This window comes from Lepus europaeus, chromosome 13 (genome assembly GCF_033115175.1).
Source record: "Lepus europaeus isolate LE1 chromosome 13, mLepTim1.pri, whole genome shotgun sequence".
Classification (NCBI taxonomy): Eukaryota; Metazoa; Chordata; class Mammalia; order Lagomorpha; family Leporidae; genus Lepus; species Lepus europaeus.
The window spans coordinates 40645536-40663628 of NC_084839.1; the positions used below are offsets into that span (position 1 = coordinate 40645536).

General features: G+C 40.7%; 1 protein-coding gene across 8 annotated transcripts in view; it reads right to left on the bottom strand.

Moving 5' to 3' along the window:
* PREPL (prolyl endopeptidase like) overlaps positions 1-18093 on the bottom strand; it is a 54377-nt gene that overhangs the window by 18952 nt on the left and 17332 nt on the right. For all 8 annotated transcript variants that reach the window (XM_062209364.1, XM_062209366.1, XM_062209367.1 and 5 more), the window contains 6 exons: positions 16156-16278; positions 15010-15076; positions 13616-13822; positions 11180-11315; positions 1841-2057; positions 1075-1260 (listed from right to left, as the gene is read on the bottom strand). In XM_062209364.1, coding sequence (XP_062065348.1) covers positions 1075-1260; positions 1841-2057; positions 11180-11315; positions 13616-13822; positions 15010-15076; positions 16156-16278 — 936 coding nt within the window. The remainder of the gene's footprint in view (positions 1-1074; positions 1261-1840; positions 2058-11179; positions 11316-13615; positions 13823-15009; positions 15077-16155; positions 16279-18093) is intronic.

Consider the following 18093-nt stretch of genomic DNA (forward strand, 5'->3'; position numbering starts at 1 on the left):
TATTTCAAACAACAACAAAAACCTGGGCAATGAGGCTGGTGACATGGCACAGTGGGTTAGGCCACCATCTGCGACAACGGTGTCTGATATGGGTGCCAATTTGTGTCCTTGATGCCCTACACTTCCAATCCAGCTCCCTGCTGGTATGCCTGGGAAAACAGTGCAGGATGACCCAATGGGCCCCTGCCACCCATGTGGGAGACCTGGATGGAGTTCCTGGCTTCGGCCTGGTTGGGAAGGCTGTTGTGGCCATTTGCGGAGTGAACTAGTGTTGGAAGATCTCTGTCTCTCCTTCTTTCTCTTAAATTCTATCTTTCAAACAAAGAAATCTTAAGAAAAAGCAAAACAACAACAACAGCAACAACAACAACAAAAAAGCTGGGCAATAAGGTTGCTATTCACCAATTTTAGCAAGTTCACTTGTGATGGCAGATTATCATTTCTAGCATCACGGTCATTATCAAGTAGCCAGCCTACTAAGCAGACATGCCACCGTCACCCTATGCTGCTGTGGAGACCCCTGCCGCCCTCATACTGAAAGAAACCAAAACTGAGTCCTCTTAGCGCCCCTCAACGGCACGAAAACTGGCAAAGAGAAGATGCTGCAGACACAGCACACAGCAGCAGAATCACAATGGGTGCAACTATTATACTTCCTGGGGACGGGAAACGGGCGAGCAGCAGCCAGTAGTTAGGAGCTAGTTGCCAAATGATCTGTATTTATCCCTAAAGTTTTAGAAATATTTGATAAACAGAGACAAGCAATGAGAAATATAACACCTAACTCAACTTTTGAATTCCAGGCTGTCGGACAATATTTTCAGTAAAACTGCATTAAAAGCAAGGTCCTCCAAGTAACTCCGAAATAAACCTTCTAAAGCTAATAGAGCGCCAGTATATTAAATTGTATTTAAATTAAATCCTTAAAAGGATTTTAAGAAAACCTGTAATGCTGGGATGGGTGCTTGGCACAGCAGTTAAGAAAAAGTATACTTCTCTTATTCAGAATCTGATGTTCTTTTGAACTGAAAATATATTTTGATCATAGTACTGTTGTTTGAAAATGAAATATACCTTTAGAGACCGAACTGAATCATCAGCCAGACCAATCACGTTAACGTACAGTAGGTTGCTGTGCTTCAGGAAAAGAACACAGTGATCCTTAAACATGTCCAAGTCTACCACTTTGGTATTTCTCTTCATCGTGAAGAATAAATCCCAATTCATAATAGCAGGGGCATCAGCTGCTGTTCTCATTAGCTGTGTGAAACAAAGTTAGAGATTTAGGTAATGAATCATGACGGCTACAGCATTTAGAGACAAAACCAATGAAAACTAGACTATACTCGTCATCCCAATTTTATGAAGTGCTGAAGAAAGCAAAACTGCATCAGGGATGAAGCATGACTGTCACCTTGTCAACGAGCCCAAGCTAGTCCCCCATGTGCGGAGGCCGTAGGGCCCCGTGTTTAGCTGACATATGAGGGCACCGACGGCCAGCTGACTCTGAATATATCAGTAAGCCCAGCTGAAGAACCGCCTGAGATCAGTCAACTGCCAACTCACAAAGTCACCAGTTTATAAGTCTGCTTTTTTAAGTCACTAGATTTGGATAACATATAATCAGAATAATATTTCACTTACTAGCCTTTGGGCATGATTAAAATATGTAGGGGTATTAGCTCTAAGGGAAGAGAGATGGAACTGGTTATGCTCAGGAAGGGAGCAGCAATTTCTACACTTGAACAAAAGCCTACAAAACAACAGACTCTTAGAGCAAGAAACGTTAGTGCAAACCCTTCTTAACAGTCCAATTAGGGGAAGGAGAATCCAGCATTACCTTGAATTCTGTAGGCTCTCCTACATTAGTGAGAATGTACAGTTCATCATCTCTGTGTTCAACATAGTAAAGGACCCCATGAATTCGCTTCTGGATAAGTACTGGTGGGTCCCAAGGGCTCAGGCCATCTATCAGCCACACTTCAGAAGTGGTCTTGTTCATAATATTTATGGTGAGGAAACGACTGTCTTTTGTAAGATATAGGAAAACAAAATAGCTGGAGAGAAAGAGAGATACAGAGACATGAGATCCTAGGCAATTTCAAAAGCATGCTACCTTGTTAATGACCATTATCTCAGAGGTGGTCCAGTATACACATTAATTTATAATGCAGGCAGAAAATAAATTTCTTTTAAAAGATTTATTTATTTGAAAGGCACAGTTAGAGAGAGAGACAGAGGGAGACAGAGAAGACTTTCCACCTGCTGGTTCACTCCCCAAATTGCTACAATGGCCAGGGCCGATCTGCAGCCAGGAGCCAGGAGCTTCTTTTAGGTCTCCCACGTGGGCGCAGGGGCCCAAGTACTTGGGCCATTTTCTACTGCTTTCCCAGGTGCAATAGCAGGAGCTGGATTGGAAGTGCAGCAGGTAGGAGTTGAACTGGCACCATATGGGATGCTGGTGCCACACGTAGTGACTTTCCCCGCTACAAAGCCAGCCGCAAAAATAAATTCTTAAAACATTTTTATTTATTTGATAAATATTTCCTATTCACTGGTTCATTTTCCAAATGCCTGCAACTTCCTGAGCTGGGCCAAAGCTAGGAACAAGGAACTCAATCTGGATTTCCCATGTGGGTGGTGAGGGCCCAAGTATTTGAGCCATCATCTGAGGCCTCCCAGGATATATTAGCAGGAAGCCAGACAGAAGTGGAGTATCCAGGACTCAAACTGGCACTCCGGTATGACATGGGTGTTGCAAGTGGTGGGTTAACCTGCTGCACCACTGTGCCTGTCCCTAATGATTCTTATTAATTGTACTGGTTGCAGATTTTATGCTTGCACATGTGGCAAACTCTTAATTTCCTATTCTGCAGTATAATTTGAATATGCAAGTGATGAGTTTGATATCATTTGCAATGATTTTACTCTAAGCTGTATAAATAAATTCTAACAGAGGTGTGCCCAAAAGTATAAGAGACCTGAAATATATTCTGGAAGACATTTAGACTCAATATATGAATGTCATTATCCAATCTTAAAGCATCCTGGATAAAGTATTAAAATATACAGAAACTTAGCAAGAAATGACTTGTCCAAAGTCAACCAATCTATAAAATAAACAATACTAGAACCATTTGCCAGAGAGAGTAGAAGGTTCCAGGCTAACTCCATTTCTTAGACAAGGATTAGGTATTACTACAAATGAAGAGCAATGGGTATAAAATTAGAAGGTGTCTATTTTGCTATTAACCAGCCATACAATTCTGAGTAAATTTTTATCTATAGGCTTCAACAAATTAATTGCTCAAAAAAGTTAAATATGTACCTCTAAAATTCCTCTTACTTGAACTTTGTAAATTGTCAAGTTTGGTGCAGCTTACTGTGTCCCAGGTTACTCTGAGCCTGCCTTATTGGGATCTTCAGGGTTTGGATCACCAGAGCCTTCCATCACCAGGTCGTCTCCTGTACTTTCCCAACTGAGCCCTGTCCCTAGTCTTGCTGACAGTCCTACACTGTCAGTGGTACACTGAGTAGCATTTGAGCCAGGAAAAAGAAAGGAGGATATGGTGGTGAGGGGGTACGTGGTAATCTTCAATGACTTAAAAATGAGGCCTTTTAATTCTGTCTATATTCCCCCCCTTAGAATCGTCATTCTACTGCTCTCCTTAGAATGTATAAATTAAATGGCTCTGGAAATGTCTGAAAATGCAAGAGTTAACATTCACAATGTACCAATCTTTTTTTTTTTTCTTTCTTTTTGGACAGGCAGAGTGGACAGTGAGAGAGAGACAGAGAGAAAGGTCTTCCTTTTCTGTTGGTTCACCCCCCAATGGCCGCTGATCCGCATCGCGCTGATCCGAAGCCAGGAGCCAGGTGCTTCTCCTGGTCTCCCATGGGGTGCAGGGCCCAAGCACTTGGGCCATCCTCCACTGCACTCCTGGGCCACAGCAGAGAGTTGGACTGGAAGAGGAGCAACTGGGACAGAATCTGGCGCCCCGACTGGGACTAGAACCCGGTGTGCTGGCGCCACAAGGCGGAGGATTAGCCTATTGAGCCGCGGCACCGGCCTCACAATGTACCAATCTTTAAAGGTAAAATAACAGGCATTTTTCCTTAACATTACTTACTCTGTCAAAAAATAACATTAGCCTTGAATAACTGAAGGAATCTGGCTGGCGGAGGTAGGGATGAGAGGGAGCTCCCTCTGAACATATTTATAAACACCTCTTTCAAAATTAGTTACCTAAAACTGGGCTAAGGAGAGCAGATAATCTGAAATTACAAAGTGAGTTTGGCAAACTTTACTTGGAGGTTAGTTCTATGGGTTATAATGAAATAATGTAACTTCTATAGACTTTCATTTCTTACTGTAAACTGGGGATTTTGCCATTTTCTTAAAGATCTTCTTCAGCCCTGAGACCTTCATGAAATGAAATGTTAGGTTTCTTGTTTTGGGAACGAAGTTATGTATCACCATTTTATGGTTAAATTCAATTTTTTTTTGCCCTGTAAAACATACTCAGATATTGTCCAAATGACACTGTTTACATGATGTATGAGGTGACAAGATCTTGAAAAACAAAGGAAGGACTATGTTTTTTTTTTTTTTGACAGGCAGAGTGGACAGTGAGAGAGACAGACAGAAAGGTCTTCCTTTGCCGTTGGTTCACCCCCAATGGCTGCTGCGGCTGGCGCACGGTGCTGATCCGAAGCAAGGAGCCAGGTTCCTTTCCTGGTCTCACATGCGGGTGCAGGGCCCAAGGACTTGGGCCATCCTCCACTGCACTCCCAGGGCCACAGCAGAGAGCTGGACTGGAAGAGGAGCAACCAGGATAGAATCCGGCACCCCGACTGGAACTAGAACTCCGGTGTGCCGGCGCCGCAAGGCAGAGGATTAGCCTATTGAGCCGCGGTGCTGGCCAAGGAAGGATTGTTTCCAGGAGGTGGAGAAATTTTCAGTGGGGAAGTGAGAGAACAGAACAGAGATGCCATGGGACAGTGAGGAGAGAGGATGCACTGCTGTGGCTGGCTGTGCGGCATAGCCAGCTGCCATCTGGGAGACACTATGTTCCCAAGTAAAGGCAGGAAGAAGCTGCTGTGTGCCCCCCTACTGGCAGCCTTAGGTGAGGGAAAATTCCACAGTCCCCCACTGACTGTAACTCCAGTCTGAGGTCTGAGTAAATGCTTGGATCTGAGAAGAGCAGCCACACTGCATCCCTCCAACCACAATGAGCAAAGGAGTCAGTTGTGTACACAGTGTCTTGGCTTTCCATGCCTGAAAGCTCTCATGGGCTTTTCAGCCAGACCAGAAGCCTTAAGGGCTGATTCTGAGGTCAGAGTGCTATTGAAAGCAGTTATTCTCTGAGTCGGAGTGTGGACTGCTTCCCATGTTGGAACATTCTCTCCTTTTAAATTTTATCTATTGTTATTACCAGACACTTGATCTTATTTATATGATCCACTTAACATTCAATCGTGGCCTTAATGCAGGACCTCCTATCCATATGATCAATTTAACAATAATATGATCACTTTAACACTTAGGATGGCACTATTACCACCCAGCTTAATGGGATTTGGAGTCCCACGGCAAGTTTTTAGCTGTACCCTTAGAAGTCAGCCCGTAGGAATGTATGCTGAACTATTTAGCTTTACAAACTTCATTAAGAAGAGGGGCTGGCATTGTGACGTAATAGGTTAAGCTGCTGCCTGCAATGCCAGGGTCCCATATGGGCAATGGTTCAAACCTTGTTAAGGACGAGAGAAAAATATCAAATTACACAAAAAGGAAAACTAATTAGACTAACAGAGGACTTCTCAACAGAAATCCTACAGGCCAGAATAGCATGGGATGACATATTCAAGCTCTTAAAAGAAAAAAACTGGAGGCCGGCGCTAGTTCAAGTCTTGGCTACTCTACTTCCAATCCAGCTCTCTGCTATAGCCTGGGAAAGCACTGGAAGATGGCCAAACTCCTTGGGCCCTTGCACCTGCGTGGGAGACCCACAAGAAGCCCCCGGCTTTGGATCAGCCCAGATCCGGCCGTTATGGCATTTGGGGAGTGATCCAGCAGATGGAAGATTTTTCTGTTTCTCCCTAACTCTACCTCTCAAATAAATGAATAAATCTTCAAAAAAAAAAAAAAAACCAACAACAACTTTCAAGAATATATCCAGAAAAGCTTTCCTTTAGAAGTGAAAGAGAATTTTCCAGATAAGCAAAAACTGAGAGGATTCACAACCACCAGATCAGCATTACAAGAAATAATGAAGAGAATTCTACATTAGAAGTAAATATCATTAGGGTCAGCATTGTGGTATAGTGGGTAAAGCCACTGCCTGCAATGCCAGCATCCCATATGGGTGCTGGTTTGTGTCCTAGCTATTCCACTTATGATTCAACCCCCTGCTAATGGCCTGTGAAAGGCAGAAGACAGCACAAATATCTGGGCAGCTGCCACCCATGTGGGAGACCTGGAAGAAATCTCCTGGCTTCAGCCTGGATCAGCCCAGCTGCTGCGGCCGTCTATGGAGTGAACCAGCAGATAGAGGATCCCCCCCCCCCCCCCCATCCTACCCTTTACTCTTTCAAATAAATAAACCTTAAAAAAAAGAGTAAACTTCATGAAAACACGTGACTACCAAATTCAAGCCCAGAGCAGGTACAATCAGGAACCAATCAACAAAATGACAGGTGTTAGTTCATTTTCAATGCTGACTTTAAATGTAAATGGATTAAATTCTCCAGCTGAAAGCTTTAGGTTGGCTGAATGGATAAAAAAAAAAAAACAAGACCCCACTACATGCTGCCTACAAGAAACTCATTTCACAAATAAAGATGCATATAGAGTGAAGGGCTAGAGAAAGATATACCAAGAAAATGGAAACCAAAACAAGCAGTTGTAGCAATATTCATATTAGATAAAAAGACTTTAAATAAAAAACTGTAAAAAGAGAAATGTCTCAATAATCTAATAATGCATCTTAAAGACTTAAGAAAATAAGAACAAACCAACCCAATTTAACAAGCAGAAATAATAAGGATCAGAGCAGAAACAAATCAAATTGAAACTTAAAAAATAAAACCAAAAACAAAAGATCAACAAAAAGCTGTTTTTCTATGATTAAAAGAGGTAAATCTTTAGCCAGACTAACAAGAAAAAAAGGAAAAACTCAAATAAAATTAGATATGAAAGGAGAGTCACCATAACCAACACCACTGAAATACAAAGGATCCTAAGAAATTACCGTGAGGGCTGGAGTTGTGGCAGGATGGGTTAAGCTGCCATTCTATATGGGCTGGCATCCTATATGGGCAAGATCTAGCAGCTACAGTTCCAACCCAGCTCCTTGCTAATGTGCCTGGGAAAGCAGCAGATTACTGAAGTGCTTGGGCTCCTGCATCCATGTGGCAGACCCAGAAGCATCTCTGGGCTCCTGGCTTTGGCCTGGGAAAGCCCTGGCCATTGCAGCCATTTGGGGAGTGAGCCGGAAGATATAAGATCGATCTCTTTCTCTCTCTCTGTAAATCTACCTTTCAACTAAATAAAAGTAAATCTGTTTAAAGACAAACGAAACTACTATGAAAACAAACTGGAAAACTTTGAAGAAATGGATAAATTTTGTTGGATACATATAACTTACCAAAACTAAATCAAGAAGATACAAAAAACATATCACTAACAAGCAATGAGATTAAAGCAGTAATAAAAGTTTTCCATCAAGGCAAAGTTTAGGACCTGATGGCTTTACTACTGAATTCTATAAAACATTTGAAGTGGGGGCCGGTGCTGTGGCGTAGTGGGTAAAGCCATTGCCTGCAGCACCGGCATCCTATAAGGGCGCCATTTTAAGTTCTGGCTACTTCACTTCTGATCCAGCTCTCTGCTACGGTCTGGGAAAGCAGTGGAAGATGGTCCAAGTCCTTGGGCCCCTGCACTAACGTGGGAGATTCAGAAGAAGCTCCTGGCTTTGGATCAGCCCAGCTCCAGCTTTGCAGACACTTGGGGAGTGAACCAGCGGATAGAAATCTGCCCCCTCTCCGCCTCAAATAAAAATAAATAAATCTTCAAAAAAATTTAAAGATAAACTACCTCCAACTTTTTTTTTAAAGATTTATTTATTTGAAAGTCAGAGTTAAAGAGAGGAGAGGCAGAGAGAGAGAGAGAAAGTCTTCTATTTGATAGTTCATTCCCCAGATGGCCGCAATGGCTGGAGCTGTGCCAATCTGAAGCCAAGAGCCAGGAGCTTCTTCTGGGTCTCCCACATGGGTGCAGGAGCCCAAGGACTTGGGCCATCTTCTACTGGTTTCCCAGGCCATAGCAGAGAGCTGGATTGGAAATGGAGCAGTCAGGTCTTGAACCAGTGCCCATATGGGATGCTGGAGCTTCAGGCCAGGGCGTTAACCTGCAGAGCCACAGCGCCAGCCCCTCCAATACTTTTCAAACTGTTCCAAAATATTCAACAGGATGGAACTCTGCCAAACTCTTTATGAGGCCAGCATCACTCTTATACCAAAACCAAAAACAACACGAAAAGAAAGCAATAGGGGCCACTGAGTTAAGCTGCAGTCTGTAGTGGCAGCATTCCATATGGGCACCAGTTCAAGCTTTGGCTGCTCCACTTCTAATTCAGCTCTCCCGCTGCTAATGTGCCTGGAAAAAAGCAGCATAGGATGGCCCATGAGCTTGGGCCCCTGCAGCCACGTGGGAGACCTGGAAGAAGATCCTGGCTCTGGCCTGGCCCAGCCCTGGTCTTTGTGGCCATGTGGGGAGTGAACCAATGGACAGAAGATCTCTCTCTTCTCTGTCTCACTGTAACTAACTTTCAAATAAAAACCTTCAAAAATATATAGATCTACTTCCTTGAATCAACATACACACAAAAATTCTCAACAAAATGCTAGCAAAATGAAATCAAAATCACATCAAAAACATCAGACATCATGATCAAGTGGTACTTATCCTAGACATGCAAGGGTGGTTCAACATCAGCAAACCAACAAATATCATCAATTAGATCAACAGAATGAAGAACAAAAACCATATGGTCACCTCAACAGATGTGGAAAATCCATTTGATACAAAATTCAACATCCCTTCATGATAAAAATCCTCCACAAATTAGGTATAGAAGGAATATACCTCAAAATTATAACAATTATATATGACAAAGCAACAGCAAATATACCGAAGGAGGCAAAGCATTTCTCCTTAGATCTGGAACAAGGAAAAGATGTCTACTTTCACCACTCTTAATTTAATATAGTACTGGAAGTATTTGCAAGAGCAATTAGGAAGGAGAAAGAAATAAAAAACATCAAAATTGGAAAGGAGAATTTAAAAAAAATCTGTTTGCAGATGACATGTCGTTATACTTGGAAAAACCAAAACACTCCACCAAAGCTGTTAGAACAGATAAACCAATTCAATAAAGTTGTAGGTTACAAAATAAACAAAAAATATTTTTATAACTAATGATGAACTCACTAAAAAAAGAGATGTCAAGAAAGAAATCCAGGGCCGGCGCCGCGGCTCACTAGGCTAATCCTCCGCCTTGCGGCGCCGGCACACCGGGTTCTAGTCCCAGTCGGGGCACCGATCCTGTCCCGGTTGCCCCTCTTCCAGGCCAGCTCTCTGCAGTGGCCGGGGAGTGCAGTGGAGGATGGCCCAGGTGCTTGGGCCCTGCACCCCATGGGAGACCAGGAGAAGCACCTGGCTCCTGCCATCGAACAGCGTGGTGCGCCGGCTGCAGCGCGCCTACCGCGGCGGCCATTGGAGGGTGAACCAACGGCAAAAGGAAGACCTTTCTCTCTGTCTCTCTCTCACTGTCCACTCTACCTGTCAAAAAAAAAAAAAAAAAAAAAAAAAAAAGAGAGAAAGAAATCCTATTCACAACTGCCACAAAAGAGAAATAATCAAATATTTCTGAATTTAATAAAAGAACTGAAAGATCTCTACAATGAAAATTATAAAACACTGATGGAAGAAACCATCAAGGATACAGATAAAAAAAGCAAAGATATTTCTTGCTCATGGATTGGAGAATTAATGTCATTAAGATGTATGTATACCTAAAGTAATCTATAGAGTCAGTGCACTCTCTGTCAAAATACCAATGATAGTCGTTACAGAATTAGGTGTCATGGTCTTGACATTAAGGCAAAATTTATTTTTCCATAAATCATTTCAGAAAGTATGTCTGGGGCTGGTGCTGTGGCAAAGTGGGTAAAGCCACTGCCTATGGTGCCAGCAACCCATGTCGGTGCCAGTTCGAGTCCTGGTTGCTCTGCTTCTGATCTAGCTCTCTGCTATCGCCTGGAAAAGTGTGTAACTGCACCCACATGGAGACCTGGAAGAAGCTCCAGGCTTTGGATTGGCCCAGCTCCAGCCATTGCAGTCATTTGGGGAATTAACAAGCAGATGGGAGACCTGTCTCTCTTTCTCAGAAGATAGCCCAAATCCTTGGGCCACTGCACCTGCATGGGATACCCAGAAAAAGCTCCAGGCTCCTGGCTGCGGATGGGCCCAGCTCTGGCCATTGTGGCTATTGGGGAGTGAACCAGAGGATGGAAGACCTCTCTCTCTCTCTGCCTCTCTGTAGCTCTTTCAAATAAATAAAATCCATCTTAAAAGAAAAATTAGTACATTTGGTTAAGAGACAAGGGATAAATTTACCACCACTTCCTCGCAACCCTGGTTAAATAGTGAGGCATAAGTCCTGGAAATTACAAGGAGCTGGAGGAAATTTAAAGAACTACCAAAGTACTAGGAAAGTAAATTTTAAGACTAATAAACAGTTCAAAACAATTTATAAGTCAGATAATCTACATGAAATGAATAGTTAATTTTGGGCAACTGACACCATGGCATGTTAGTTATGACTTATGGGAGATTTATGATTGCTATATATGGCAACCCCACTAAGTGTTTAACTAACAACTCTTCTCATATGTTATAGTCCAGACAGAATGTCTGCAACTTGGCAATGCAATGTAGGGATGTATTAGTGCTTACTCTAGAGTCTGATTATAACCAGACTCCACTTTTGAACCAAGTAACAAAAGAAATGACCATCCCTTAGCCTTATAATAAGTGATTACAACCAAAATCAATATTTTAAGTCAATGTAGAATGCTTCAAGTAACTGGAAAAGATTTAACTGCACTATTCTAGTACCTTGGGTCTTTTTCTGTGTAAAAACGTTCATTACGTTTGTTATCACCAAAAGTTGCTCGATAAACATCATGACAGCGAAGATTCCTCTGGAAGGTGTAGAATAAAACATCTTCATCTTCTTCATCCTTGACCCATTCTGAAAGAAAATAATTTAAGAATTATACATAGCCACATACAGATGAAGTGAAAAAGCATGTAGTACATTCTAATTTTGAGTGCCAAAGTGCAGAGATGTATAAGTTTATCAATGAATACCCAAATACAACTATCCCATACATTTAATTCATATGTGTATGAATGGACTTCAAAATATTTTTGCACCAAAATCAACTTATTTTTTAATTTCATTTTCCACAAACTATTTTGAAGTATCCTCATATATAAGTCAAAGAGTTTTCTGGAGAATAAAACACTGATTCTTCAGTTTGAAGACTTCAAGTAGTTATCAGTCTCAGGGTATTCAAGTTTCTATACGAGAGTATAGAAACGTTTGGTATTTAGGTAAGATGTTGGTAAAGTCAATTTGCTTTCAGAAGATGAATTCTTTTTAAATCTACAAATTGTAACTTGAAGTTTAAAGAAATACTGGACCCCTTTTTTCATTCTGGTGGTTTTTTTTGTCTTTCAACCCATATGATGATGACATCTCAAAGTGAATATATTAGATTTATTTATTTAATCAAGTTGAGACACATTAGAGACAGGAAGAGCTCCCATCCACTGGTTTACTCCCCAAATGCCTGTGACCATCAAGGATGGGCTAGGCCAAACAAAGAAGCCAAAAACTCAATTCAAGTCTCTCATGGGGTGGTAGGGACCAAGCTTCTTAGCAATAACCTTCTGTCTCCCATGGCTGGCATCAGTAGGAAGCGAGAATCAGTAGCAGATCTGGATCTCATACCAGGCACTCTGATACGGTATGTGGGTGTCCCAATCTGTGGCTTAACTATTACATCAAACACCTACCCCTATCAAACACATCTTAGTGCTGGTTCTCGATTTCATCAAAAGCTGTCAATGGAAGCTTGCCCACAATTACAACATGACTGCCACCTGGCTGCAGTGACTGTTAAGTCATCATTGTAGAGCATAATAAGCATTCTTAGTTTAGAGGTTAAAATGTAAAAATGTAGGTGTTAGAATCCATTCAGTAAGGTGTAACTTAAAAGCACTTAAATGATGGGGAAAGTGATGGCACAAAATGAAGAGGGAGAATGGATAAATATGTATGTACCACTCAATGACAAATGCTAATAGTTAATTGGTTTTATTATTAAAAATGTCATGGTTTCCACTGATGAGTTACTTCAACATGTTCCAAGTGACATGGACTTTTGGATAGTGACTTTTGGCAAATTTCCAGTATTAGCATGGTGAGACAACATGGAATTAAAAAAAATCCAAACTATTAAGATGCCTCTCATATGAAAAATTTATTCTAAATAATTTTAAAGAATTTTCTCAAGGGGCCAGAACTGTGGTGTGGTGGGTAAAGCCACTGCCTAAAGTGCCAGCATCCCATATGGGCATTGGTTCAAGTCCTGGCTGCTCCACTTCCAGTGCAGCTCCCTGCTAATGTGCCTAGGAAGGCAGTGGAGGATGGCCCAATTACTTGGGCCCCTGCACCCACGTGGGAGACAGAACAAGCTCCTGGCTTCAGATAGGCCCAACTATGTCCACTGCAGCCATCTGGGGAGTCAACCAGCAGATGAAGACCTCACTTTCTCTGCCTCTCTATAACACTTCCTTTCAAATAAATAAATCTTAAAAAGGAATTATCTCAAAATATACTATATATATGTATATATATTATATATCTGAATACACTGTATAACTGGACTCCGATAACTTTAAAAATGAGCATTTAAAAATCACCTATTTATATATATATATAACTATTTTTTTTTAAAGAACTCACTGCAATTAGTGCATTTGAAAGTGACCTCATAAGTTCATTTTTTAAAGTTTTATTTATTTATTTGAAGGCAGAATTACAGAGACAGAGGCCGCTGGGTCACTACCCAGATGGCCGCAATGGCCAGAACTGTGCCAATCCGAAGCCAAGAGCCAGGACCCTCGTCTAGGTCTCCTACGTGGGTACAGGGGCCCAAGGACTTGGGCCATCTACTGCTTCCTCAGGCCATAGCAGAGAGCTGGATTGGAAGAGGAGCAGCTGGTAGTTGAACTGACATCCATATGGGATGCCGGCACTGGAGGTGGCAGCTTTACCCGCTATGCCACAGTGCCAGCCCCTATATATATAATTAAAGAATTATAAGCATAAGAAGCAAATAAAAAGATATGGAGTTCACATGGATAAATCAATCAGGTACTCACCATCTCCCTCACTCACATGGACAAAAAAAAGATTTCAAAATGTGAGCATCTCCTACTGCTGCCTTTTCAACGTACAGACCATTTTAGTTGGGGGCTTACCAAAACTGGACACATTTGGGAAAGAAGCTTCCAGTACAGGCTGATCGCTAAGCTTCACAACTATACAGGTAGATGCTTCAGAATCCTCAGTTCTTATCTTGGCAGCCACGTATTTCTCATCTGGAGCAACTCTGATACAATCAATGAAGGGCTGGTCTAGTTTAAGTTCTTCCAAATTGAATAAAACTTCATAATTCTCATTGTCTGCTGTATAAAGAAAAGAAAGAAATTACTTCACAAGTTATACTTAAAAATATTTTAAACTGTATCTCATTGTTTTAAATTAGCATTTCCCTTGTATATGCCATTTCCTGGCTTCCCTCAATACTTGGCAATTTGTGCATAAACTGGCATCATTTAATATTATCCTATGCTATTAATTATTATTTTTTTGACAGGCAGAGTGGACAGTGAGAGAGAGACAGAGAGAAAGGTCTTCCTTTGCTGTTGGTTCACCCTCCAATGGCTGCCGCGGCCGGCGCACCGCTCTGATCCGAAGCCAGGAGCCAGGTGCTTATCCTGGTCTCCCCTGGGGTGCAGGGCCCAAGCACTTGGGCCATCCTCCACTGTACTCCCGGGCCATAGCAGAGAGCTGGCCTGGAAGAGGGGCAACCGGGACAGAATCCAGTGCCCCGACCGGGACTAGAACCCGGTGTGCTGGCGCCGCTAGGTGGAGGATTAGCCTGTTAAGCCATGGCGCCGGCCACTATTAATTATTATTCTATGCATCAACCTATGAGCTAATATTCAATTAACAATACAGTCCAGTTTATTATAGACTACATAAAACCTAGAAAGCAACAGAGTATAAACAGCATCAAATAATATCTATAAAGTGCCTACTACTAAATGCCCAACCCTATCTCCATTCTCCCTCCCAAAGCTTATGAGTATAGTTGTTAACTTTACATTAAACAAACTTAATATTTCTAAAAAGCTGTTTACAAAGATAACTAAGGGGCAGGTGCTGTGGCGCAGTGGGTTAAAACCACAGCCTGCAGCTCTGGCATCCCTTTTGGGCACTGGTTCAAGTCCCAGCTGCTTCACTTCCAATCCAACTCCCTGCTTATGCACATGGGAGAGCAGCAGAGCCAGGTGCTTGGGTCCCAGCACCCACATGGGAGAACAGGAAGAAGCTCCTTGATCCTGGCTTCGGTCTGGCCCAGTCTTCATTAAGGCCATGTAGGGAGTGACCCACAGATGGAGAACTCTGTCTCTACCTCTTTCTGTAACTCTGCTTTTCAAATAAATAAAACAAATCTTAAAAGAAAAAGATAATTGAGAAATAATCACTTACAGAACATTCCTTATATCTGAGGAATACAAAATTCCCTTTTCAAAAAAGTGAAACCTAAAAAAAATCAGAACATGCTAAAAGCAAAATCGTGTTGTACCTTCTTCATCTTTGGAACGAACCAAGCAGCAACCTTCCTGATAATACACAAAACCACCATGCTTAACCTGAAAATGAGAAGACAATGTTTTCTTTAATATTTCAACTTTTAGGTTAATTTTAGGTCTGACTATCCAAGATGAAGAATGAGATCTCTCATATAAAGCAGATCTGTTGATATCTAAGAAGATGTGTTAAATATAGCAGACTCCTTCTTACAACATAACTGCTAAGAAATCATTTCCATATGCTTACAATCTCGGCAATAAAGTCAAAGTATCATGAAATATGTCAGTTCTCATGTCTTCAGACATAGTTCAGGAACTAGACCAAGTGGCGACCCTAAGAAAATCCAAAATGATTCAGGTGAGGTGATTGAAGCTTTCATACGCCTGAAAACTTCCTGAGATTCTTTCCTTCAAAACCTGTTGTCATTACTACCAATGCAGTCTAGTCTGATCTTATACACAGGCCCTTATCCTCTGCAATGATAGATAGTGGCAGTTTGAGATGGCACGAATGAAGTACCAACATGTGAGTAGCACTCTTCCTCCATATTAACAGCAATTAACTGACTCAAATGATTTCAGCTGGCTTAAGACATACTCTTTACTACATAGTGGCATAAGTTAAATCTAGAATTCCTGGTTCTTAACCTAGGACTATTTCCATTCTGGTATGTACATGATTTTCATTTATAATCTGTGGTTCCTTTTTTAAATGTTATTGAAAAATTTTCAATATGTACAATATTTCAGTTAAGCATTTATAACTGTGGTAACCATATATGTAGTTATCATGGTATTACTCAAAAGTAAATTTCCTTTTTTAAAAAAAGTAGATACAGCAATAAAATACATTTTAAATGAAAAAGATATGTGAATAAGTTTCATTTAAACTTCTCCTTAAAATAATTACAAAATTTTTAAGCAGAATTGATTCTTCCAAAAGCTCAAAATTTAATAATGTTTGGAAATTCACCTTAGCTTTTATCCTAAAATGTGAGGATCATACTCTGCCTATAAAATTTTGTAGCATATCTGAAAGGTCAAAAGCAGTATTGTTTTCATGTAGGATTATGTCTACGAATCACAAGGTTTCCGAGAGGTAACATCAATGATAGAAAAAAAGACATGGTATATCTTACCTCTGCGTTGATGATCTCGTATTCTTCTTGTGGCTGTGTTTCTAATTTTGTTCTCACTTTTTCAAATGCATCCATATTTTCTGAAGGGGATTTTTCGTTTTCTTGTTTAATAGGCAGATTATCCTAGAGAAAGTTTTACTGGTATGTTTACAATATTTCAAATTAGGAGGGGAAACCTTTGCTTTTTTAAAATAATTCTTACTACTTCATTTTCAATTAAAGATTACAGTGTTAGGTCCATACCTGTGTAATAACATGCATTTTATAGATTTTAAATATTCTTAAGTTTATCAATAAAATGATTTTTTTACTTAAAAACAAGACTTTTGATGGTCACATATTAAACTATTATTTAAAAATAGTTCTTAAAATGTAGTATTAAGATGTTTTAGACAATATTCATTTAGTTTTATAAATAATGAATTACCTCCTAAAAGGAGAGAATTACCAAAGGAACAGAAAGAGATTATCTTTACCAACAAATGTTCACTGCTATTCTATCAGAATTGGATGAAATTAGTACTACTTCATTAATCATTTTTTCTTGTGGAGATAACTCCTCAAACAGGACTGATAAAAACATGAATTTCATTCTTTAAGGAAAAAATTCACTTTATGAAAGGAATTCAGAAAAACAGTGGACAATGAACATGATTAGAGATACAGATGAGGGTGAGACAAGCATTTATGATAATTTATTGGGAATATGTACAGGCTAAGAGCTTTGGCCTATGATAAGCAACCAAATACCCTATGAATGATTAAAATTTAGGTAAGGCAGAATCTCAATTATCAAATAAAAAAAGATGTTCAATAATTCAGTACTTCACTGGCTTGCCTTGTTTTAACAAAAGAACTCTAGCCAAGATTTTCAACTTCAGCCCTCTGCCAAAGATGACAACTGCACAGTGATGTGTGCCAGAAGGGGCACTAAGCCTTTGGTGAGGACCTCCAACAGCTGGCAAATATTTATTGCACAAGTACATACGTGATACTTTACAATGCTGTTGAGAATGTAAGCTATAAACATAGTATTACAAAGCATTTACTATCTAAAATTATACAGAATAAAATAGAAAAATCACCAAAACAAGATGGAAAATAATCATTTCCATAAAATTTTCCTGATACTTTTGGACTGTTATGATTTGTATTAGATACAATTAGTATAATGGTTACTATGTAGCCTCATTCAGCCTCCACATCTAATAACACTCAAGGGTACTTCAAAAAGTTCATGGAAAAGTGGAATTAGAAGGTAAGTTTATTTTGGTGCAACAGTCCCCGAATGGAGGCTTAGATGTTTATTTTTTCAGTTTTCAGGTTTTTTTAGTTTTTTTTTTTTTTTTAATTTGACAGGTAGAGTTACAGACAGTGAGAGAGAGGCAGAGAGAAAGGTCTTCCTTCTGTTGGTTCACTCTCCAGATGGCCGCAACGGCCAGAGTTGTGCTGATCCGAAGCCAGAGGCCAGGAGCTTTCTCCTGGTCTCCCATGTGGGTGCAGGGGCCCAAGCACTTGGGCCATTCTCCACTGCTATCCCAGGCCACAGCAGAAAGCTGGACTGGAAGAGGAGCAGTGGGGACTAGAACCCAGCACCCATATGGGATGCCGGCGCCACAGGTGGAGCATTAACCTAGTGTGCCATGGCGCCGCCCCCCCCCCCCCCTTTTTTTTTAGGATTTCTACAAAATCTGATTGTTCTTTAGAGTAGTGACTCAAAATATCCATATGAATAATCCAATAATTCCATGATATCACTGAACAGAAACATTACATTTTAAATCAGAAGTAGAAATCTATCCTAAAAGTATAATCCAGCAATAGGAGTTGCCTTTTCATTTCCAGATAGAATTTTCTGTGTCCAGTAATCCCCAATGGAACTCTGAAGTAGAGCCAGGAGAGCTATGAAAAGTACCTCACTCTATTCCATGCAGCTCC